This window comes from Oncorhynchus mykiss, chromosome 11 (genome assembly GCF_013265735.2).
Source record: "Oncorhynchus mykiss isolate Arlee chromosome 11, USDA_OmykA_1.1, whole genome shotgun sequence".
Taxonomy (NCBI): domain Eukaryota; kingdom Metazoa; phylum Chordata; class Actinopteri; order Salmoniformes; family Salmonidae; genus Oncorhynchus; species Oncorhynchus mykiss.
The window spans coordinates 62,740,156-62,764,295 of NC_048575.1; the positions used below are offsets into that span (position 1 = coordinate 62,740,156).

The 24,140-nt window shown below is 42.8% G+C and overlaps 1 protein-coding gene across 4 annotated transcripts in view; it reads right to left on the minus strand.

Moving 5' to 3' along the window:
- Nucleotides 1–80: 80 nt before the first annotated feature.
- The window catches only part of LOC110536206 (solute carrier family 23 member 2), a 63,965-nt gene continuing 39,905 nt past the window's right edge, over nt 81–24,140 (minus strand). For all 4 annotated transcript variants that reach the window (XM_021621837.2, XM_021621836.2, XM_036936085.1 and 1 more), the window contains exons 6-15: nt 20,458–20,546; nt 16,392–16,462; nt 15,607–15,788; nt 13,491–13,611; nt 10,047–10,203; nt 9,774–9,921; nt 9,481–9,586; nt 8,663–8,930; nt 8,449–8,544; nt 81–6,444 (exon numbers count right to left, since the gene is read on the minus strand). In XM_021621837.2, the coding sequence (XP_021477512.1) occupies nt 6,173–6,444; nt 8,449–8,544; nt 8,663–8,930; nt 9,481–9,586; nt 9,774–9,921; nt 10,047–10,203; nt 13,491–13,611; nt 15,607–15,788; nt 16,392–16,462; nt 20,458–20,546 (1,510 nt within the window). In that variant the 3' untranslated portion in view covers nt 81–6,172. The remainder of the gene's footprint in view (nt 6,445–8,448; nt 8,545–8,662; nt 8,931–9,480; nt 9,587–9,773; nt 9,922–10,046; nt 10,204–13,490; nt 13,612–15,606; nt 15,789–16,391; nt 16,463–20,457; nt 20,547–24,140) is intronic.

Genomic DNA, 24,140 nt, shown 5'->3' on the forward strand with positions numbered 1-24,140 from the left:
TCTTTAAAATTAGAGTAGAATAAAAAAGGTCGAAACAATATCTATTTCAGTTCTACTAACAAAAAAGACAATAGACATGATTGATTCTGTAACATCTTATTAAATAGCTTTAGGAACAAAGAATAACATTTTGTTGCTACTGTTAGTATACACAATGCCTGGTCCAGAAGTTTCTTAGCACATTGTACTCAATTCAATATATATTTATACATCTGTTTAAAGTCAGCTCCCTCAATTTGTACTGATACTGTATTAACTTGATAACAGGAAGCAATGTTAGAAAAATACAATATGAAAAAATGTCCAGCTAGCAAAAGTATTCCACCAAACTACAGATTTGAAATAGAAAAAAAATGTATTTTCTTTTGTTTATTAAATAAAAATGTAACAAAAATGGTGCGCATTGCAGCATGACAATTTAAGATTAAAAAAGGCATGATTTATTTTCTTACAAACATCTTTGTAAAAACAAAAATTATGTATAAAAAAAACAAGAAAATGGAAAAGATAAAACACGAGACAAAAAGCATATTCTTCAGGTAGCTTCCCCTTCAAAATAACTGAAAGGGATAGATTTTTGTGTCATACACCTCCTGACCTTGAGTGAGAAAGCACATGCAGAGGTGAGGCATTGGCTTCAAATGAGGTGAGCTATGGGCTGAAGCTCAAATGACACCCTACTCCCCTAGTGCGCTACTTTCCAGAGTCAGTGGTGCTCTACATGGGAAATAGTCAACCATTTCAGATGTACCCCTGGTTTATATTGTAGTATTATTTAACATAGTTTTAGGGGTATAATTCATTTAAAAAAATTGTTTTTTTTTACTATCCATGCTGTGAGAAGAATCTATCGGCACCAAGGAGGTCCATGCAATACAAACTAAAGATATATCAAAGTCAAAACAAGCTAAGTACCGATCAGCACTTTGGGTGAAAAATGCCCTTTGACACCAATCTAGGTACAGTTTACCCGCCCCAAATCCTAACACTAACCATTAGTCTGGAGGAATGCAAAACTGACCTTAGATCACTGAACCTTGCCCTGGATCCACAGACTCTTAGTGGCCAACCAGTGTCTATTCCTGCATTCAACATCGCCATTTCAATAGAGAATACAGGTACACTAAAACGGAGGACACTTACACCATATCTGCACTGCAGGTGTGGAGGGGAATCTCTGCTAGTTGCATTAGTGTGTGGTGACGTCATAGATATTGCATTATAGAATATGCATGTGTGTACAAAGTTATTTCACCACAAGTGGCAGAATACACCCCTCCTGTCCCACTCCCCATCTCCTTCCCCCTTTCAAAAGACAGCAAGTTGAAGGTTGTCTATTCCATCTATCGTATCCCCTATTCCTACCTCTACGGAGCAGAGAAAGGCAGTATGGCCTGTGAAGCAACAAGGGAACACTTTCTCACTGGGTAAACTGTGTCACAACACCATCTAAGCAGAATCAAGCATGCTGCAGTACAAAACCACACAATGAATATAGTTAGTCTGTTTACAGCAAAATGTTCAAGGTGTTCTCAGAACCCTGCTATTAGAACAGATCTTCTAGACCAGGGGTTCTCAAAGTGGGGTGCGGCGGTACTGCAAGGGGTCCGTGGACAGATTTCAAAACATATCAAACTAAATATTTAAATTATTTCTTTTTTAATGAATATTACTAACAGATTAAACAGATTTTGGCCAAGTGATCAATGGAATAAGTTGAGGGTGTAATACAATAAATTATATTGTTACATTTTATTATATGTTATTAACTCTTGGCAACATGGGTTCTGAAGGCTCACAGGGATATTGGTATCCACAGTAAATTTGTTCAAATCAATTACTTCCTTTTATTCCAAAAAATGATATTTTTTTTTTTATATATATATAAAAATGCACTGTAATTTAAGCTTTAAAACTGCAGCAAAAAACATGCTTCATGGCAACATGTATAGAACTGCAGGATATTAGCTTTAAATCTGCAACAAAAAAATCTCTTCCCCATGACAAAATGTGTAGAATATCAGGAAATTAGCTTGAAAAACTGCAACATTATCTCTCTGATGCCAAGAGATGGGCCTTTAAAATGTTCCTTTCCAGGGTTCAAGAGTTGGTTCTTCTTTGTATGCAAATGTTCAGCTCACTCGAGTGGGGTTCTGATTATGAGGGGGGTCCCTGAAATTTGGCATCACAAAAGGGGTCCCAAGACCTAAAAAGTTTGAGAACCCCTGTTCTAGACTGCTCTCTCTTCAACCTCTTCCCTCTCACCCTGGGTCCCTAACTGAGCCATGTCCAGTTCAAAAGAGTTTTCATAAAAATACAACATGCATGGAATGACTTATTGTAAGAGAACCATGTGTGATTATATGATCTTAGTAAGAATGTTGCTTTTCTCTGTTCAGGTTCTAAAGAGTACACGCTGGAGCCTCTCCCTTCATAGAGCTTGTTGTATAAGTTGTCCTTAGGCACAGATATAGGACCAGTCACAACAAATTCTAACCACACTCATTAAGGGAGAAAACACAAAACTGATCTGTGATCAGTATCCAGAGGTAACTTCAACCTGCTGCCTGTGGGGACTAACAATATCAGTATCTCAGTGTAAAATCTGAATAACATTCTAATAGTGCCAGTAAACTAACAAGTAAACTCAAAACTAATGTCTTTCTGACAATGTGCATACGGCACACAAATTGGCTTCACATACATCCCACTAAACACCGACTCTTACTAATCATAAATAAATAAATAAAACAACATGAGAAATCCAAGTCAATCTGAAATGTTACTTAAAATGGTTTACATTTCTACATGTCTGAACCGGTGACTATCGCCACTCATTGTTTTGGTGCAGCAAAGAGAAGAGTAAGAGAAATAGTTGATGAAAAATAATGAAGAAAGGACAGGTGCTTCTTTTGCATTTTGGTTCTGCAAAGATCACAATCATTATGCATATCTGTGCATCTTTTTAAGTTAACTATGTTTTGTAGGCTTATAATAGAGAACAATACTGGCCAGGAGGAGTCCCAATTCAACCCTACCCCAACAATCAACCATGGCTTTTCTATAGATGATGGCTCAGACAGTAAAACACAGCACTCCAGGCCAGACACACATAGCAGAGGTTCCAGAGGGTCATCTCCATGTCAATCACACTCATTTTGTCGCAAATGGCACTCTATTCTCTATGTAGTACAGTGCACTATATAGGGAATAGGGTGCCATTTCTGACGCACCCCCAGTTTCTGAGTTCTTGACTTGAACTTGACCCCAGCTCTGAAACATGTGAACACACACAGTCAGGGAGCACTACCTGGCAATAGTCTTGAGTGATATTTACTGGTCCACTGAATGTGTAGTCAGTCATTAGAGGACATTCAACTTGTGAGGTGTGACCTGTACTGTATGTTACAGGAACTATAAATACAGTTGTATTTGAAGTTGAGGTGCAGGTTCCTACAGTTGATGTGAGGATGGAAGAAGGGAGGGTGAGGCAAGTGAGGAGGGGGGGTGGGGTCGGCACATTGAACCAAACACGTGAACAAGGCCAACAACACGAATAATGACACCAGTAACAATCATAATAATAGTAGAACAATAGACAGACTCAATAGGTGCAGGACAAGATTGTAGTCTGTGAGCCATTGTGAACAAATACCCCCAGGACACCCCTATCAACATCATCAAATACACTCTCTACCCCACAACTATTAAACTTGAAGACTATGCTATGGTGTCTGTAAATCAAACAATGTGTTCACTTGAACAGAACAGTAGTGTAGACCTCTGACACCTGTATCAGAGTAGGACAGAGCAGAGGGAAGGGGAGCCTATAGCGATCAGGGAGAGGATTGGTACCATAAAAATCACCTCTTTTCTCTCACCATTTCTCACTTTGTCAGGCATCTGGGTACAAAAGATTCCAAAGCATCTTTCTGGTAATTTCCCTAGCTAAATCTGTGGAGCGTCTCTCCATTTCCTTCCTTTGTAAACCATGCACTGGTGTGACTCTGCATGTATGCCGTTATCATAGCATGATCTTCACTTAGACTGTGGCCTGGGCAGTGGTCACACCACCTATACGACCATGAATGTGCTCACAAACACTACAGAACACTAGACTAAGTATGAATCGAACACAATAACAAAATGAAGAACATCAGTGAAATAGAAAAAGGTCTGCATTTCAAAAACTACGCTGTGATCGTACAACTAGCTAACCAAGTGCATTCTGCTTCGTCGCACAACTAGCTAACCAAGTGCATTCTGCTTCGCGCTAAATCGGTGTAGCCTCTCTAAACAAAGTACAAATGTGAAAAAGTTTTTGAAAGTGTCCTTATGAACTGCTCATGAACATTGTTAGTTTAACTATTACATTGTATAGTCTTTCATGATTTATGATTATAGGTCCTGACAGGTAATACATGTTAATAAATGTTACATTTCAATAAAACTTACTTACATTGACTTGTAAGCAGTTAATACTAGTTATATTATGCAATAATGGCTTATAAGCAGTTTATAAGTCAACCTTCAAATGCTGTATTAATTCCAGTTGTAATAACAGCAGCTGGTTGAGGGTGTATGCGTTCAGGAGAGAGCTGGTTTTGGTGGCATTTGTTAACGATGCTAAAGATAATACTGACACAGTAAGGCTTGCAAGCTGACTGGGTGAACATCAACAGTCCCAGTCTTAAATCAAGACCTCATCCACAGCCCTAGCTCTTACCCCTGGCCTAGACACTTCTTCATGGCACCTGCTGGATTGAAAGAAACAGACCCGTGTAATCAGTGGTACTAGCTTCAACTATCCCTTTAGAGGGCTAGAATGAGCTTTTACCAGGATACTGACATCCATTCTCCTTCAGATCTATGAGAGGTAATTTAGAAATGTCTAGGACTAGGGCACTAGGAGAAGTGTCTAGGACTAGGGCACTAGGAGAAGTGTCTAGGACTAGGGCACTAGGAGAAGTGTCTAGGACTAGGGCACTAGGAGAAGTGTCTAGGACTAGGGCACTAGGAGAAGTGTCTAGGACTAGGGCACTAGGAGAAGTGTCTAGGACTAGGGCACTAGGAAAAGTGTCTAGGACTAGGGCACTAGGAAAAGTGTCTAGGACTAGGGCACTAGGAGAAGTGTCTAGGGCTACGGGACTGAGAGCCCTTCGTCCAGTGGATGACATTGTCTGATCTGTTGTGTTTGAAGTGTGGCCGTGTTATGTGGGTAGAAGCCAATTAGAGAAGCAGGTTTCAGCTAACATTCTGTGCATTAACTCTTTGCACTAATAGTGCACTAATAGTGCGAAATGAAGATCAATCACTTTGCATGGCTAAGGTCTGCCATTTGACAAGCCACTTGCATCTACACTATCTGCATGCAATTAAGCTTGTGCTTGCTAGTGTGCGTGTGTAAATGTAGTGTGCAGGCAAATTATTAGTTTAATGTGAATTTGCATCAAGCCTCTCCAACTTTCATCCAGTTCCCTTTCAACAGGACTACATTCCCCATAACCACCGTGGGCAGTGTAGGTTTGCTAAACAGGGCTGACTGACTAGCTTCGTCTGATTCTCATTGGGTCTGTAAGGTGTCAATGATTCAGCTTAAAAACATTTGTTGTAAATGAGATACTGTCCATCTCTGTCCTTAAACAGGGAATGTGCTAGTGCAAGTGACACACACAACCCCATCACAATGTCATAGGTTGGCATACACACACACAAACGCACACGGAGCCCCTGGGAGTGTAATATATTAAGAGTATTTTGGTTCAACGGCTGAGAAGAAACCTTTTATTTCTTGGAATGAATGTAGACAGGTTGACCTGTAAGTGACCGAGTAGAAATAGTGTATTGGGAAGACAGGGACCTCAATAAAGGGGCTGTCTAATACACTGCTCTTATGCACACATACTAGGTAGAGACGAGAGCCAGAGAGAGTGTTGCAACTCCACCTGAACCCTCCTCTATAAGGACATTATAACACGCTGTCACCTGTTATAACATGCTAATAACAGCATGGATAGGGCATAAACAGGGAGTTCTACAGACACACAGACATACAAGACAGGGTTGAGCATGTCACACTGCACTGACACAACCCAAAAACCTCCACCCCTCCCTTCCATGGTTCCAAGCTTCATCCCTTCCCACTCCCCTCCACCCCGTTCCTACCCGTCTGCTATACCCCGCTCTCCCCTGGTTCTGTGACTCTCTCCATCTCTGCTCCCTTCCCTGCCTCCCCCCGTCCACCCCTACGTCTGCAGGCCTTGTGGATCGCGCTCCACTGGTAGCCGCTGAAGGTAGGGCTGATGGGGAAGTATTGGAAGACGGTGTGACGGCGCAGGAAGTCCATGCCAAACGGGAGGTCGTAGGTTCTCATCCCCTCCAGCTCCGCAGCACTGGGTCCCGACCCTCGCTTCAACTTCCCGATCCCTCGCTCCTCCCTGGTACCTGACAAGAGGAAAGGAGAGACAAAGGAGAAAGAAAAGAGGAAGACAGGAGGAAGAGGGGGTGAGCAATTGGAGAAGGCAACAGTTTGTGATATCCTTGTCCGATCTGTAAATAAAATCACAAGGGATAAATAGTGTTTTAACTAACAGAGACAGTCCAGTCTACTCAGCAGGGATAGTGTTTTAACTAACAGTGACAGTCCAGTCTACTCAACAGGGATAGTGTTTTAACTAACAACGACAGTCCAGTCTACTCAGCAGGGATAGTGTTTTAACTAACAACGACAGTCCAGTCTACTCAGCAGGGATAGTGTTTTAACTAACAGTGACAGTCCAGTCTACTCAGCAGGGATAGTGTTTTAACTAACAGTGACAGTCCAGTCTACTCAACAGGGATAGTGTTTTAACTAACAACGACAGTCCAGTCTACTCAGCAGTGATAGTGTTTTAACTAACAGTGACAGTCCAGTCTACTGAGCAGGGATAGTGTTATAATTAAGTGACAGTCCAGTCTACTGAGCAGGGATAGTGTTTTAACTAACAGTGACAGTCCAGTCTACTCAACAGGGATAGTGTTTTAACTAACAGTGACACTCCAGTCTACTGAGCAGGGATAGTGTTATAATTAACAGTGACAGTCCAGTCTACTCAACTCAACAGGGATAGTGTTTTTAACTAACAGCGACAGTCCAGTCTACTCAACAGGGATAGTGTTTTAACTAACAGTGACAGTCCAGTCTACTCAACAGGGATAGTGTTTTAACTAACAGCGACAGTCCAGTCTACTCAACAGGGATAGTGTTTTAACTAACAGCGACAGTCCAGTCTACTCAACAGGGATAGTGTTTTAACTAACAGCGACAGTCCAGTCTACTCAACAGGGATAGTGTTTTAACTAACAGTGACAGTCCAGTCTACTCAGCAGGGATAGTGTTATAATTAACAGCGACAGTCCAATCTACTCAACAGGGATAGTGTTTTAACTAACAGTGACAGTCCAGTCTACTCAACAGGGATAGTGTTTTAACTAACAGCGACAGTCCAGTCTACTCAGCAGGGATAGTGTTTTAACTAACAGTGACAGTCCAGTCTACTCAGCAGGGATAGTGTTTTAACTAACAACGACAGTCCAGTCTACTCAACAGGGATAGTGTTTTAACTAACAGCGACAGTCCAGTCTACTCAGCAGGGATAGTGTTTTAACTAACAGTGACAGTCCAGTCTACTCAACAGGGATAGTGTTTTAACTAACAGTGACAGTCCAGTCTACTCAACAGGGATAGTGTTATAATTAAGGATTAAAGGATCCGCCCCCTTTTTTCAATTTGCGCTTAAAATTACATACCCAAATCTAACTGCCTGTAGCTCAGGCCCTGAAGCAAGGATATGCATATTCTTGGCACCATTTGAAAGGAAACACGTTGAAGTTTGTGGAAATGTGAAAGGAATGTAGGAGAATTTAACACAAATGATCTGGTAAAAGATAAAGAAAAATCCAACTGTTCTTTTGTATTTTTTTTGTACCATCATCTTTGAAATGCAAGACCATAACGTATTATTCCAGTCCAGGTGCAATTTAGATTTGCCACCAGATGGCAGTGTATGTGCAACATGTTTGACTGATCCAATGAACCATTGAATTTCTGTTCATAATGATGTATTAAGACTGTCCAAATGTGCCTAATTTGTTTATTAATAACTTTCATGCTCAAAATTGTGCACTCTCCTCAAACAATAGCATGGTATTCTTTCACTAATAGCTACTGTAAATTGGACAGCGCAGTTAGATTAACAAGTATTGAAGCTTTCTGCCTCATGCTAATCGCAGTAGCCTACGTTAGCTCAACCGTCCTGTGGAAGGGACAACGATCCTGAAGAAGTTTTAACTAACAGTGACAGTCCAGTCTACTCAGCAGGGATAGTGTTATAATTAACAGTGATAGCACAGTCTACTCAGCAGCAATAGTGTTATAACTAACGTTGAGTGTGATAGCAGTCTACTCACCAGGGATAGTGTTGTCCAGCACAAATGCCACTGACCCCCCTACGAACATGGCTGTGGTCAGGAGCACGTTCAACACCTGGTCTAGCGACACTATACCTGAGAGACAGAGAGAGGGTTCAGAGAGCTACCCAGTTATTTTCTAATGTGTGAGAACACTGAAGGAGTAGGCCATTGAGCTAATTATGTGGTGCACACTAACTTGTCTTCCACTCACCAGTGACCAGAGGGTTCTGTTTGAGATAGCTGGGCAGCACCAGGCCAAAGAAGATTGAGAAGCCCAAAACAAAGAGGTTCCTGGAGGAGTTGAGGTCTACAAACTGCAGGTTGGACAGTCCCACAGCTGTGATCATTCCAAACAGGGTACAGAACAGCGCCCCCAGGACAGGGTCAGGCAGGGAGGCAAACAACGCACTGAATTTACCCACCAGCCCTAGCAGCAGCATCATAGCAGCACCGTACTGGATCACACGCCGACTGCCTACCTGGAGGACCAATCAGAGAGCAGCAGGGAGTGAGAGAGCGAATCAAAGGCTATCAGGAAGAATAAAACTGTCCCACTCTACAGAGCTAATAAGATCCAAGCAAATTACTAGTCTGAGGGAGTTTTTTTTATTCTGACATGGGATGAACCGTCAATGGCCTGTCACATCGGGCGAAAGCAGGGCTGGAGCTGCACTTTTCTCAAATGGAACAGTAATCTGCGCCGCTCCGTCATGACGTCAACAAGGCAGCATGGTGCATCGTCCAGAAACAAACATCTCTTTTCTATAAAATGTCTTTGAATTTTCAAACTAGTTGGGAAGGCTGATGGTGTTTTTAAATCAGGAATCATTTTCGCATGGGAAAACACAGAATCCTACTAAGTACTACAGATGGTTAATTAAGTCACTTTTGTTTTGAGCCAACATAGCTGTCCGGTTAAAAATCAAATGCCTACACGAACGAGATGAATTGAACCCCCTCAATTAAAACATAAATATGTCATATTTGTATAGAACTCGCAGTGGGACTGTGTTGATGTGTGATGGTTACCTTAGTGATGCCCAGCACGCCTATATTAGGACTGGAGGAAGTAGAGCCGTTTCCTGTCCCCATCAGCCCATCCAACACGCAGGACAGACCTTCCATAAATATACCCCTAGAGAAAGAAAAACAGAAAAAAGGTTTTTGTATCCGTTTTGGAAGGTAGTTAGAGGTACACACACGGATCTCAAGTCATGATTCAAACCATTGTCTGCTCGATTTAACCAGATTTATGCTACTTTTATAGAAAACTTTTCTATGATGTGCATTAGGCAAGGACCTATGCGAGCAAGGACGGGTACCTGTTGATGGCGTGAACAGGGGGTGGGGGGGCACAGGAGAGTCGGGCACAGGCATAGTAGTCCCCGATAGACTCGATGATGCTAGCGACCACGGCACTGAACATACCTATCACCCCTGCTGCTGTTACCGTAGGAACACCCCACTGAACTATGGGTAAAAACACAAACTCAACATTCTAGATTTGAGGAAGCTACAAACCTGTTGAATGCTCTTATCAAGACTTTGGACTTAGCTAGGGGCAAGGTTGAACAACATAAAAAGGGGTAACTCACAGGGGTAGGGGATCTTGAACCAAGGTGCAGCTGCCAGTATCCCTTGGCGTGCGTCAGTGCGGGCGTAGTAACCGTACTTGTCTTTCTCCGGCGGGAAAACGTTGGTTACAGTGAAGATGAAACAGATCAGCCATGACACCAGGATGGCCATGATGATCTGAGGGGGAGGGTTAAAGATGACCGTCAAATCCCAGAAAAACACATACAGTATGTCCTGGTGAGTTACACTGAAGAGCACCATAATAACTGTAGCGGAGTGATGATGATGATTACTTTATTCAAGTATGGGAGAGTTGTGAAGTCACCAGTTCAACAGTAAAGAGCAGCTTCATAAATAGTTGACATTTGGTGGAATGCTGCTTCAGGGTGCTTTTAAAATTGTATCATAATTTGAAAAACTCAATTTCTCCCACATTCTTAAAAGTAAATAGTAACAGAAGAGTGAAACTTTAATGAGACAGGGCGAGAGCGTGATGAATATGACTTTATTAGAGTGAAGTCACCATTGCAAGCAAAGAATCCTTTCCAGTGTCTACTGTTATATTACAGCAGCAGATATATCATGACATCAAATGACCAGCAGGGGGAGAGAGATGCACCATAGGAGACAATCATTTCAGATCATATTAAGAGGAATGGGGAGGGAGGAGACAGGGGAGTAGGGCTGGGCGATATGGCCAAAATCTCATATCCCGATACAGCTCATTTTCTGTAAATTCAATGAATAAATAGTTTATATAGAATTACCACATGTAAAGTCCTATTTCTTACTACATGTTGAATTAAAATCAAATAAAAAAAAGGTACTTACTCATTTGATTATTTCTCCTTTTATTTAGAACCTTTGTGCAAATGTTCAATTAAGCATGTATCAAAATATAACATTTTAATCTATACAATCTAAAAAGGTAAATAGAAAACACTTCAACTATAGTTGCAAACAAAATAAATATTTTTGTGGGCTTGCCTGTGTTGCATGTTATTTTGGCATTAATACGAGTCACATATCAATTTGCATTTGGTACCTTGGTTTTGTGAGTTGGTGCTAACACTCGACCCCTCACGAAACCCCCATTTCTCGACAGTGTAAATTGGGGCCATGTCTTTGCAGATGTAAATTGTCACCGCAGATGTTATCTCCTTCAATCTTCGTGATTGCCATATGGTGTGCCACGGGCAAAAGCCTCTTGCAACGTCTGAGTCAAGGGTTTGTTTTGAGCACTCGACTGTACTTTTTTCAGGTCTCATCTGTAGACTCACTCCGTACTGTTTAACATGATTCTTGCGTAGGTGGTAAAAGCGGTTAGTGGTGTTTGAGCCTGTTGTCGGGACCGGCCGGCGGCATATTTAGCATAGGACGGTTTTCTGGTCAGTGTCAGACATTTCATACCCAAACCACGTCCATGCGACTGAAAGGCATGAGTGGAAGAATGCAAAGCGTAGTCCAATTGACAAAAAATATTGCCGTAAAGAGTGTGATTTGCGACAACGAAATAAACGATAAGAGCATAATATGAAACGATAGGAAAAATGTCTATCGTCACACGATATACAGTTGAAGCCAGAACTTTACACACACTTAGGTTGGAGTCATTAAAACTCATTTTTCAACCACTCCACATATTTATTGTTAACAAACTATTGCTTTGGCTATTCGGGTTAGGACCTCTACTTTGTGCATGACACAAGTCATTTGTCCAACAATTGTTCAGACAGATTATTTCACTGTATCACAATTCCAGTGGGTCAGAAGTTTACAAACACTAAATTGGCTGTGCCTTTAAACAGCTTGCAAAAATCCAGAAAATTATGTCATGGCTTTAGAAGCTTCTGATAGGCTAATTGACATCATTTGAGCCAATTGGAGGTGTACCTGTGGATGAATTTCAAGGCCTACCTTCAAACTCAGTGCCTCTTTGCTTGACATCATGGGAAAATCAAAATAAATCAGCCAAGACTTCAGAAAAAAAACTGTAGACCTCCACAAGTGTGGTTTATCCTTGGGATCAATTTCCAAATGCCTGAAGGTACCATGTTCATCTGTACAAACAATAGTACGCAAGTATAAAACCATTGGGACCATGCAGCGTCATACCACTCAGGAAGGAGACGCGTTCTGTCTCCTAGAGATGAACGTACTTTGGTGCAAAAAGTGCAAATCAATCCCAGAACAACAGCAAAGGACCTTGTGAAGATGCTGGAGGAAACAGGTACAAAAGTATCTATATCCACAGTAAAAATAAGTCATATATCGACAAACTGAAAGGCTGCTCAGCAAGGAAGAAGCCACTGCTACAAAACCGCCATAAAAAAGCCAGACTACAGTCTGCAACTGCAGATGGGGACAAAGATCGTACTTTTTGGAGAAATGTCCTCTGGTCTGATGAAACAGAAATATAACTGTTCGACCATAATGACCATTGTTATGTTTGGAGGAAAAAGGGGGAGGCTTGCAAGCCGAAGAACACCATCCCAACCGTGAAGCACGGGGGTGGCAGCATCATGTTGATGGGGTGCTTTTGCTGCAGGAGGGACTGGTGCACTTCACAAAATAGATGGCGTCATGAGGAAGGAAAATTATGTGGATATATTGAAGCAACATCTCAAAACATCAGTCAGGAAGTTAAAGCTTGGTCACAAAATGTGTCTTCCAAATGGACAATGACCCCCAAGCATACTTCAAAAGTTGTGGCAAAATGGCTTAAGCACAACAAAGTCAAGGTATTGGAGTGGCCATCACAAAGCCGTGACCTCAAATCCTATAGAAAAGTTGTGGGCAGAACAGAAAAAGCGTGTGCGAGCAAGGAGGCCTCCAAACCTGACACAGTTACACCAGCTCTGTCAGGAGGAATGGGCCAAAATTCACCCAATTTATTGTGGGAAGCTTGTGGAAGGCTACCCAAAACGTTTGACCCAAGTTAAACAATTTAAAGGCAATGCTACCAAATACTAATTGAGTGTATGTAAACTTCTGACCCACTGGGAATATGATGAAATAAATAAAAGCTGAAATAAAAGTCACTATTATTCTGACATTCAACATATTTACAATAAAGTGGTGATCCTAACTGACCTAAAACAGGAAATTTTTACTAAGATTAAATGTCAGGAATTGTAAAAAACTGAGTTTATATGAGTTTGGCTAAGCCTTCAACTGTATATATCGTCATATCGCCCAGCCCTACAGGGGAGGTGAATAATATTAGAAAAGCAGGACTCAACAAGTAATGGGAGGATGGAGGAGTGTGTGCCCATTGATCTGACCTCACTTGATCCGTGACAGATCAGATCGAAGAGCACACTGTTCCAGGAGAAGTGATGTGTGTCTAGGTGTGTGTGTTTGTGCGCCCCTGCTAGTGAATTTCTCAATTGTTCTGTGGGCATCTGTGTGTGTGTGTGTGTGTGTGTGTGTGTGTGTGTGTGTGTGTGTGTGAGGGTACTCACGGGGAACATCTTGAAGAGCTGTAATCTATAAGAGGTCCATCCTTTCTTAGCCTTGTAGATGGGCAGAGGAAGCTGTACGTTCCTCGCATACTGAGAGAACAACAACACCAGGAATATAGTCCTACAGACACACAGAGAGTGAGAGACAGAGAGACAGAGAGAGAGAGCTCACAAGTAAGAAATACAGCAGCAGTCTGTAGAACGGTTAAACATTTGTAAAAAGAAGCAATAACCCTCCTATAAAGACTGCCATAAAGACATCTGGATCCAAAGGTTTCATTCTCAAAAAGGGACACAATAAAATCAATTAATTGACAACGCAATGAAGTTACAAATACGCTTCACTTTTTCCAAATTTTGTTACAATAGTGCATTATTCTAAAATTTAGTTTTTTTCCCCTCATCAATCTACACACACGACCCCATAATGACTAAGCAAAAACTGTTTTTATTTTATTTAAATTTTTGCTAATTGATAAAAGAAAATGTAAACTGAAATATTACATTTACATAAGTATTCAGACCCTTTACTCAGTACTTTGTTGAAGCACCTTTGACAGCGATTACAGCCTAGAGTCTTCTTGGGTTTGACTCTACAAGCCTGGCACATCTGTATTTGGGGAGTTTCTCCCAGTCTTTTCTGCAGATCCTCTCAAGCTCTGTCAGGTTGGAAGGGGAGCGTTGCTGCACAGCTATTTTCAGGTCTCTCCAGAGACGTTTGATCAGGTTCAAGTCCGGGCTCTGGCTGGGCCACTCAAGGACATTCAGAGACTTGTCCCGAAGACACTCCTGCGTTGGCTTGGCTGTGTGCTTAGGGCCGTTGTCCTGTTGGAAGGTGAACCTTTGCCCCAGTCTGAGGTCCTGAACGCTCTGGAGCAGATTTTCACAAAGGATATTTTTGTACTATATCTTTCCCTTGATCCTGACTAGTCTCCCAGTCCCTGCCGCTAAAAAACATCCCCACAGCATGATGCTGCTACCACCATGTTTCACCAGGTTTCCTCCAGATGTGATGCTTGGCATTCAGGCCATAGATGATTGGTGCAGTGCTGCAGGGCTGGTTGTCCATCTGGAAGGTTCTCCCATCTCCAGAGGAATTCTGGAGCTCTGTCAGAGTGACCATCGGGTTCTTGGTCACTTCCCTCACCAAGGCCCTTCTCCCCTGACTGCTCAGCTTGGCCGAACGGCCAGCTCAAGGAAGAGTATTGGTGGTTCCAAATGTCTTCAATTTAAGAATGATGGAGGCCACTGTGATCTTGGGGAACTTCAATGCTGCAGAAATGTTTTGGCAGCCTTCCCCAGATCTGTGCCTCGACATTGTCTTGGTGCTCTACAGACAATACCTTCTTGGCTTTTGCTCTGTCAACAGTGGTACCTTTCCAAATCATGTCCAATCAATTGAATTTATCACCGGTGGACTCTAATCAAGTTGAAAAACATCTAAAGGACGATCAATGGAAACAGGATGCACCGGAGGTCAATTTCAAATGTCATAGCAAATGGTCTGAATACTGATGGAAATAAGGTATTATTTCTAAAAAATTATACATTTGCCATTATGGGGTACTGTGTGTGGACTGATGAAAAACAAATATTTAATACATTTTAGAATAAGGCTGTAACGCAACTACATTTGGAAAAAGGGAAGGGTTCTGAATACTTCCCGAATGAACTGTATGTGATGCTGTGCTGTTTGAGATGAGTTGCAAGACTAATTTCCCAAAATATAAAATAAATGAATGAATAACTGAACGTAAGACAGAAACAGTTACCAGCAGACACAGCTCTGCTGAACCTCCTGACTCAGAGCTCTCTGTCTGGAGTAGCACTGTGTTCCCACCTCCATTCTGCAGGGCAGCTGTGTCAACTGGGAATGGTTTCTGATTGGCTATGTAATGGGCAGTTACGGTAATTGATTGGTTAAGGATGCCTCTGGGTGCGGGAATCAGTCTACTAGTATAACATAAGATAGACAAGATAGCATTTTATTGTCGGGATTTGACAGAAATGTGCCTTGCATCATAAGACAACAGACAGTATAGTAAACTTAGAGGGCTGGGAACTATACAGGGGACTAATCAGTCAGGAAAGCCTAGAACCACAGTGTACTACTCACAGCATGGCGATGCCCCAGTGTTTCCCTGCTCTCTCCCCTGCAGCCTGGAAGCCAGAAAGGCCGATGAGGGCCACGGTTGGGGTGATGGTCAGAGGGCCGATGTATTTCAACAGGAGTCCTGGAAGCCCCAGGAAGCCGATACACACCTCTATCAGAGACGACACAATGATAGCCCCCTGGATCTGTGGTGGGGGGGGGGGGGGGGGGGGGCAAAGAGGGAGAGAATAGTACCTTTTGTAATGTAATTTCATAATAAAGTACTTTATGTGCCAAAGTCCCTAATTAAATGTATATACGCAGTTATCATTACCATTTAGAGAAGTGATCATAGAGGAAGTTATTTTTCCTTTATAAGAGCAATTGCAACACCTGGAACAAGTCTGTAAAATTAATGACTGTTTAAAGAAATTACTACTCCCCCTCAAGCCTATCAATGTCCATGTCTCTAATTCTATTCATCGTGAAATCGTCATTAAGTTATCCCCTCACTCACACGTGTCAAAACAGGGTTACCAAACCCACTTACACAAGCCTTATAAAAGATTAATGGGAGTTAACCGCCTCTGTCATCCTCTCTGCGCGCGCGCACACACACACACACACACACACACACACACACACACACACACACACAAAGGCTGAGTCACAGCAACAGGCCTCAACAAGCATCATCAATTAGAACTCCTTCTACTCCACGTTTTAGTCTGTGACTGGTTTGGGTACTTTTAAAATATCTCCAATGTCACCCCCTCCATCTCTCATTTCAGTGCTCCTCCCCCTCTCACCTCTCGTATTCGGGGATGCCAGATGTGTTCAGTGTTGAACAGCTCGGTTTCGTTGAACATGGGCGGAACCACTGAGGGACAGAAATAATGGAGAAAGATAGAGGAAAAGAAAACAGAAATAGAAAGAAGAGAGAAGGATGATTAAACACATTTATCGAGTGTGCAAAGCTGTCATCAAGGCAAAGGATGGCTACTTTGAAGAATCTCAAATCAAATATATTTAGATTTATTTAACACTTTATTGGTTACTACCCGATTCCATATATAGTGGGGCAAAAAAGTATTTAGGTCAGCCACCAATTGTGCAAGTTCTCCCACTTAAAAAGATGAGAGGCCTGTAATTTTCATCATAGGTACACTTCAACTATGACAAACAAAATGAGAAGAAAAAAAAATCCAGAAAATCACATTGTAGGATTTTTAATGAATTTATTTGCAAATTATGGTGGAAAATAAGTATTTGGTCAATAACAAAAGTTTCTCAATACTTATATATGTTATATGTTATATACCCTTTGTTGGCAATGACAGAGGTCAAACGTTTTCTGTAAGTCTTCACAAGGTTTTCACACACTGTTGCTGGTATTTTGGCCCATTCCTCCATGCAGATCTCCTCTAGAGCAGTGATGTTTTGGGGCTGTTGCTGGGCAACACGGACTTTCAACTCCCTCCAAAGATTTTCTATGGGGTTGATCTGGAGACTGGCTAGGCCACTCCAGGACCTTGAAATGCTTCTTACGAAGCCACTCCTTCGTTGCCCGGGCGGTGTGTTTGGGATCATTGTCATGCTGAAAGACCCAGCCACGTTTCATCTTCAATGCCCTTGCTGATGGAAGGAAGTTTTCACTCAAAATCTCACGATACATGGCCCCATTCATTCTTTCCTTTACACGGATCAGTCGTCCTGGTCCCTTTGCAGAAAAACAGCCCCAAAGCATGATGTTTCCATCCCCATGCTTCACAGTAGGTATGGTGTTCTTTGGATGCAACAGCATTATTTGTCCTCCAAACACGACGAGTTGAGTTTTTACCAAAAAGTTATATTTTGGTTTCATCTGACCATATGACATTCTCCCAATCTTCTTCTGGATCATCCAAATACTCTAGCCAACTTCAGACGGGCCTGGACATGTACTGGCTTAAGCAGGGGGACACGTCTGGCACTGCAGGATTTGAGTCCCTGGCGGCGTAGTGTGTTACTGATGGTAGGCTTTGTTACTTTGGTCCCAGCTCTCTGCAGGTCATTCACCAGGGCCCCCCATGTGGTCCTGGGATTTTTGCTCACCGTTCTTGTGATCATTTTGACCCCACGGGGTGAGATCTTGCGTGGAGCCCCAGATCGAGGGAGATTATCAGTGGTCTTGTATGTCTTCCATTTCCTAATAATTGCTCCCACAGTTGATATCTTCAAACCAAGCTGCTTACCTATTGCAGATTCAGTCTTCCCAGCCTGGTGCAGGTCTACAATTTTGTTTCTGGTGTCCTTTGACAGCTCTTTGGTCTTGGCCATAGTGGAGTTTGGAGTGTGACTGTTTGAGGTTGTGGACAGGTGTCATTTATACTGATAACAAGTTCAAACAGGTTCCATTAATAAAGGTAACGAGTGGAGGACAGAGGAGCCTCAAAGAAGAAGTTAAAGGTCTGTGAGAGCCAGAAATATTGCTTGTTTGTAGGTGACCAAATACTTATTTTTTTTTCTTTTCTAATTTTGTTTGTCATAGTTGAAGTGTACCTATGCTGAAAATTACAGGCCTCTCATCTTTTTAAGTGGGAGAACTTGCACAATTGGTGACTGTATGTGTTATTTCATAGTTTTGATGTCTACACTATTATTCTACACAATGTTCTAAAAGAATAAAAATAAAGAAAAACCCAGGAATGAGTAGGTGTGTCCAAACTTTTGACTGGTACTCTATACTAAATAATATATGTCAAATTAGTTTTCATTTAGAAAGGTGCATGGTAATGGTCCAGTCTCGATGTCATCTCTGCACTTAAATAGCGAATGGATGACGCTTTTCCTGTGGTCCATTTTCATGCCAGCCAGGTAGGCTATACTTCTGTTGTAAAGGTAATTAATGTGCTTAATATTTTCTTAATATTAGGAAAGTTGAGAAATATGGGATCCTCCCCTTTTTAAGAGGCCATCACTCTGTTTTCTCACAATTGCAAAGCCTATATAAATGTTGCACAACATGAGCTTATAGGGTCTCGAAGTGTTCGATTAGATTTTTGATTATATTTGCAAACAGCTGGAGGCAGGGCTTTCTTCTTTAGAGCTCCATTTTTATGGAATGGTCTGCCTACCCATGTGAGAGACGCAGACTCCGTCTCAACCTTTTAGTCTTTATTGAAGACTCATCTCTTCAGTAGGTCCTATGATTGAGTGTAGTCTGGCCCAGGAGTGTGAAGGTGAATGGAAAGGCACTGGAGCAACGAACCACCCTTGCTGTTTCTGCCTGGCTGGTTCCCCTCTCTCCACTGGGATTCTCTGCCTCTAACCCTATTACAGGGGCTGAGTCACTGGCTTACTGGTGCTCTTCCATGCCGTCCCTAAGAGGGGTGCGTCACTTGAGTGGGTTGAGTCATTGATGTGATCTTCCCGTCTGTGTTGGCAACCACCCATTGGGTTGTGCCGTTGCAGAGATCTTTGTGGGCTATACTCAGCCTTGTCTCAGGATGGTAAGTTGGTGATTGAAGATATCCCTCTAGTGGCCCTGTCCGGGGGTATCGTCGGATGGGGCCACAGTGTCTCCCGACCCCTCCTGTCTCAGCCTCCAGTATTTATGCGTCAGGGGGCTAAGGTCAGTCTTATATCTGGAGTATTTCTCCTGTGTTATCCGGTGTCCTGTGTGAATTTAAGTATGCTCTCTAATTCTCTCTCTTTCTTTCTCCCTTTCGGAGGACCTGAGCCCTAGGACCATGCCTCATGACTACCTGGCCTGATGACTCCTTGCTGTCCCCAGTCCACCTGGCCGTGCTGCTGCTCCAGTTTCAACTGTTCTGCCTGCGGCTATGGAACCCTGACCTGTTCACCGGACGTGCTACCTGTCCCAGACCTGCTGTTTTCAACTCGCAGCAGGAGCGGTAGAGATACTCTGAATGATCGGCTATGAAAAGCCAACTGACTCACTCCTGAGGTGCTGACCTTGACAACCACCCTCGACAACCAATGCAATTATTATTATTATTTGACCCTGCTGGTCATCTATGAACATTTGAACATCTTGGCCATGTTCTGTTATAATCTCCACCCGGCACAGCCAGAAGAGGACTGGCCACCCCTCATAGCCTGGTTCCTCTCTAGGTTTCTTCCTAGGTTTTGGCCTTTCTAGGGAGTTTTTCCTAGCCACCGTGCTTCTACACCTGCATTGCTTGCTGTTCAGGGTTTTAGGCTGGGTTTCTGTACAGCACTTTGAGATATCAGTTTATGGTAAAAGGACTTTATAAATAAATTTGATTTGATGATTTGCATTGATGTCAAGAGAGAGACAATGGAGTGCTGAGTACCCGGCAGTTAGCAAGTTTGGTAGGCTACTAATGACCATCAACAGCATCAGAGGTTGGAGAAGCCTAATTACCAGGACTAAATGGTCACGTGGAATTTGACTGACTTCAAGACCGCCGGTGTGGTGGTAATATGGTCACCACAACCCTAGACACACCAGATACGGACTGTTTTTTGTTGTTGTGGCATCTTTGACAATCAGATGCATATTTGTTTTCCCAGTCATGTGAAATCCATAAATAAGGGACTATACATTTATTTAAATGTATTAACTTATATGAACTGTAACAAAATCTTTGATATTGTTGCATGTAGCGTTTAAATATATTTTTTCAGTATATGTTCAACAAAATCTAAACCACCGACAAGTGAAATACAAGGTTTTTCTAAAACACTGACATTAACACACCTTGGCACCAAACCTGGAACCTCATCTGATGTCAACCTGAGAAACTCATCTGATGCCAGCTCACGTGAGCAGGAGAGTGAGAACAGGTCATAGTGAAGGTACTTGTGGTGTGTGTACTCACCGGTGTATGCATTTGTGTGTGTGTTTACCTGTAGCGTTGCACTTCCACTTGTCTAGTGACAGGATTGCTCTGGCGGGAGCCAGGAAGGCAAATGCACTTGCCTGGAACAGAGGAAGCCTGGAACAACACAGCACAATTACTCTATTAGCAAGAATACACACATGCACACATTCCTCCAATACACTACCTCACTGCTCAGTAGGGAACTTTTCACTCTACTCACATTGTACATATTGTTACTTGACATAGTTTATTCTGTTTATCTCTTCTGTATATCACCGTCCACACATGTAAAATCGCTGATCTATCACTAAGTCGATCCAGTCAGTTGATGGAAACATTGCTAGTGTCAGTCAGTGGTAAAACAGTGTAAAGTCAGTCATCATAGCATGATGGTTATGTGATGATTATGCCAGTGTTATGTGGCCTTTATAGCTGTGGGTTCCAGTGGCGCAAGCAACCGTTCTCCTGTTTGTCCGCTAGATGTCACTAGTGAACACTGAGCAGCAGGGTCTACCCGGGTTTGGCAACAGTAACAGCATGGACACTGACAGAGCTGCGCTGTTTGAACGGAGCAGGTGCTGGCTGATAATTGGCATTGATTTGAATGCTGGTCAGTGTGCAGTGACACACCATCATTAACTCTGATGACCAACCAGATTAAATCGATCAATGTGTACTGCAGCGGACCCAGGTCACTGGTGTAAAAGGCTAACACCCTACGTTGGGGTTAACCCACTTGGTTTGAATTGAAACATGGCTCCTATAGCAAGGATCACTACACAGCCCCGTTCAAACGGGAAACCACATCCCCTTGTGTCGACTACTCAGCCCCCTCACACATCCAGGTCATGTGTTCCGCTGGCCTCACAGGTGTTATCGCTCTTCTGACACTAATGTAGCGAACCCGGGTCGCTGGCGTGAAAGGCAAAACACCCTACGCACCTTTAAAAGGCTGCTTTGTATTTGAATGTTTGCTCTAAAATGAAATATCACTCACATTATTGATATAATAATAGATTAGAACAAAACATGGGCCATTTGAGTGTCAGAGTCACTGACGTGTGTGTGTGGGGAGGTGAGAGACGGAGAGATCATGACAAATACACAGACGCCAATTTACCCAGCAGCACTCATCTACCGCAGAGGGTCACATGTTGTCCGCAGGTGGGACCAGCTTTCCTAGAGTGTTTGTCACCTTTCCTAGAGTGTTTGTGATCTGACCTCACTTAGCATCATGACTCAAACACAGCCACTAGCACTCCTCTCCATCCATCCATTCATTCATTCATTCATTCATCTTCCTCTATACATCCCTTCACCCGGTCTCCCTCAGCCCCACCCTCCCCTTATGCTTCAGTCCACATCAACTCCCTACCTCTCATCCAGCTCTCCAGCCCTCTACCTCATCCATCTCTCCCTGATTTCCAGCCCTCTACCACAGTGCTCATTTCTTCCCTCCCTCCACTCCCACCTTATCCATGTTGCCAGGGTGACACAGATAGCTGTGATTTGTGACACAAAGATGACGGTCATTAGTGAAAAGATGGACATCATAGTGACTTTGGATGAGTTGGCAAGCAGCCGCTGTGTGAGTGTGTTGTCAGCGAGACATGATGGAGCAGAGAACAGATATCTCACTAACAATTTCTCAAATTCTTCTTTGAGTTCACAGTTCTAAGGTTTACTACAGGGCACACAGAAAAACAACAACTGTGACTGGTGCCTGATCTTACCATCTGTGTGAGTGCTATGTAGAGGCTAGTCCTCTGTGCGTGAGACAGTGCTGTGCATGCTTCTCTGTGTGACCAGTCCTAATTGCAGGACTAAAGACAGGAGAATTGGCCACAGCTAAAATTACATCGACCCATTTTTCACAGTAGTCCTATGTGGCAGAATGCCTGGTTTCTCCCTGAGCGGAATGCGTGTGTGCCAGGCAAACACAGATCCGCCATACCGCTGGTCTGTGTGTGTACGCATGTGGGTGAGTGAGTGTGGGTGTTTGTCTGCAGTTCTTTTCAAGGCTGTACCTGACTGTTAGACAAAACACTAATGGCTAAAAAGTAAAAATACTGCTTCGTTCTCTCCTTTCAGAAAGAAATCACTCAAGGCCATGAGACTAGGAGAGTACTTTCTGTGTGTGTGTGTGTCCAGTGTGTGTGTGTCCAGTGTGTGTGTGTCCAGTGTGTGTGTGTGTGTGTGCAGTGATTTCCCATCAATGCTGCTGTATCCGGGCCATGAGACAGACAGGCAGACTGCACAAACACAATTACAAACAGACTACAATGACGTGGCATGGCATCGAGCATCACATTCACGTTTGGTAGCAATAATAACCATGGCAACAAATATGAAACCTGGCTGTGGCATTTCTAAAGGATATCATATTTCTAGAGAGGGATAGAGGGGGAGAAAATGTGGGCAAGAGGAGTGAGGGAAAGAGGGAGAGAACAGAAGGGCATCTCAAGTCACACTAACTCACTGAGTAAAATGTTAACCTCTAACCACAATGAGAGCGAGAAAGCCATTAAAGAATAAAAAAAATAACAATGAAAGAATGAAAATTAGAGAGAAGGAAAGAGAGTTTCCTGTAGAGAGAGGTAGAGGAGAGAAAAGGAGCAGGAAAGAGTTTCCTGTAGAGCGAGGTAAAACTTATGGCTTTATCAAGGCTTGGTTCAGCATCTAGACCTTTTCCTTCACTTTGCAGTCCAACTCATCCCAAACCATCTCAATTGGGATTGAGGTCAGGTGATTGTGGAGGCCAGGTCATCTGTTGCAGCACTCAATCACTCTCCTTCTTGGTCAAATATCCCTTACACAGCCTGGAAGTGTGTTCTGGGTCATAGTCTCACTAAGCCCAAACCAGATGGGATGGCGTGTCGCTGCAGAATGCTGTGATAGCCATACTGGTTAAGTGTGCCTTGAATTCTAAACAAATCACAGTGTCAGTGTCACCAGCAAAGCACCCCCACACAATCACACCACCTCCTCCATGCTTTGAGGTGGGAACCACACACGTGGTCATTCGTTCACCTACTCTAAGTCTCACAAAGACATGGCAGTTGGAACCAAACATCTCAACCATGAAGGCCTGAATCACACAGTTTCCTCTGAACAGTTGATGTTGAGATGTGTCTCGTTACTTGAACTCTGAAGCATATATTTGGGCTGCAATCTGATGTCGTTAACTCAAATTAATTTATCCTCTGCAGCAGAGGTAACTCTGGGTCTTCCTTTCCTGTGGTGGTCCTCAGAGTCAGTATCATCATAGTGCTTGATGGTTTTTGCAACTGCATTTGAAGAAAGTTTTGAAATTTTCCAGATTGACTGACCTTCATGTCTTAAAGTAATGATGGACTGTCGTTTCTCTTTGCTTACTTGAGCTGTTCTTGCCATAATATGGACTTGGTATTTTACCAAATAGGGCTATCTTCTGTACACCCCTACCTTGTCACAACACAACAGGTGTGCCTTGTTAAACGAACTTAACAAGGCACACCTGTTAATTGACATGCATTCCAGGTGACTGACTACCTCATAAAGCTGGTTGAGAGAATGCCAAGAGTGTGCAAAGCTGTCATTAAGGCAAAGGGTGGCAATTTGAAGAATCTCAAATATATTTTGATTTGTTTAACACTTTTTTGGTTACTACATGATTCCATATGGGTTATTTCATAGTGTTGACGTCTTCACTATTATTCTACAATGTAG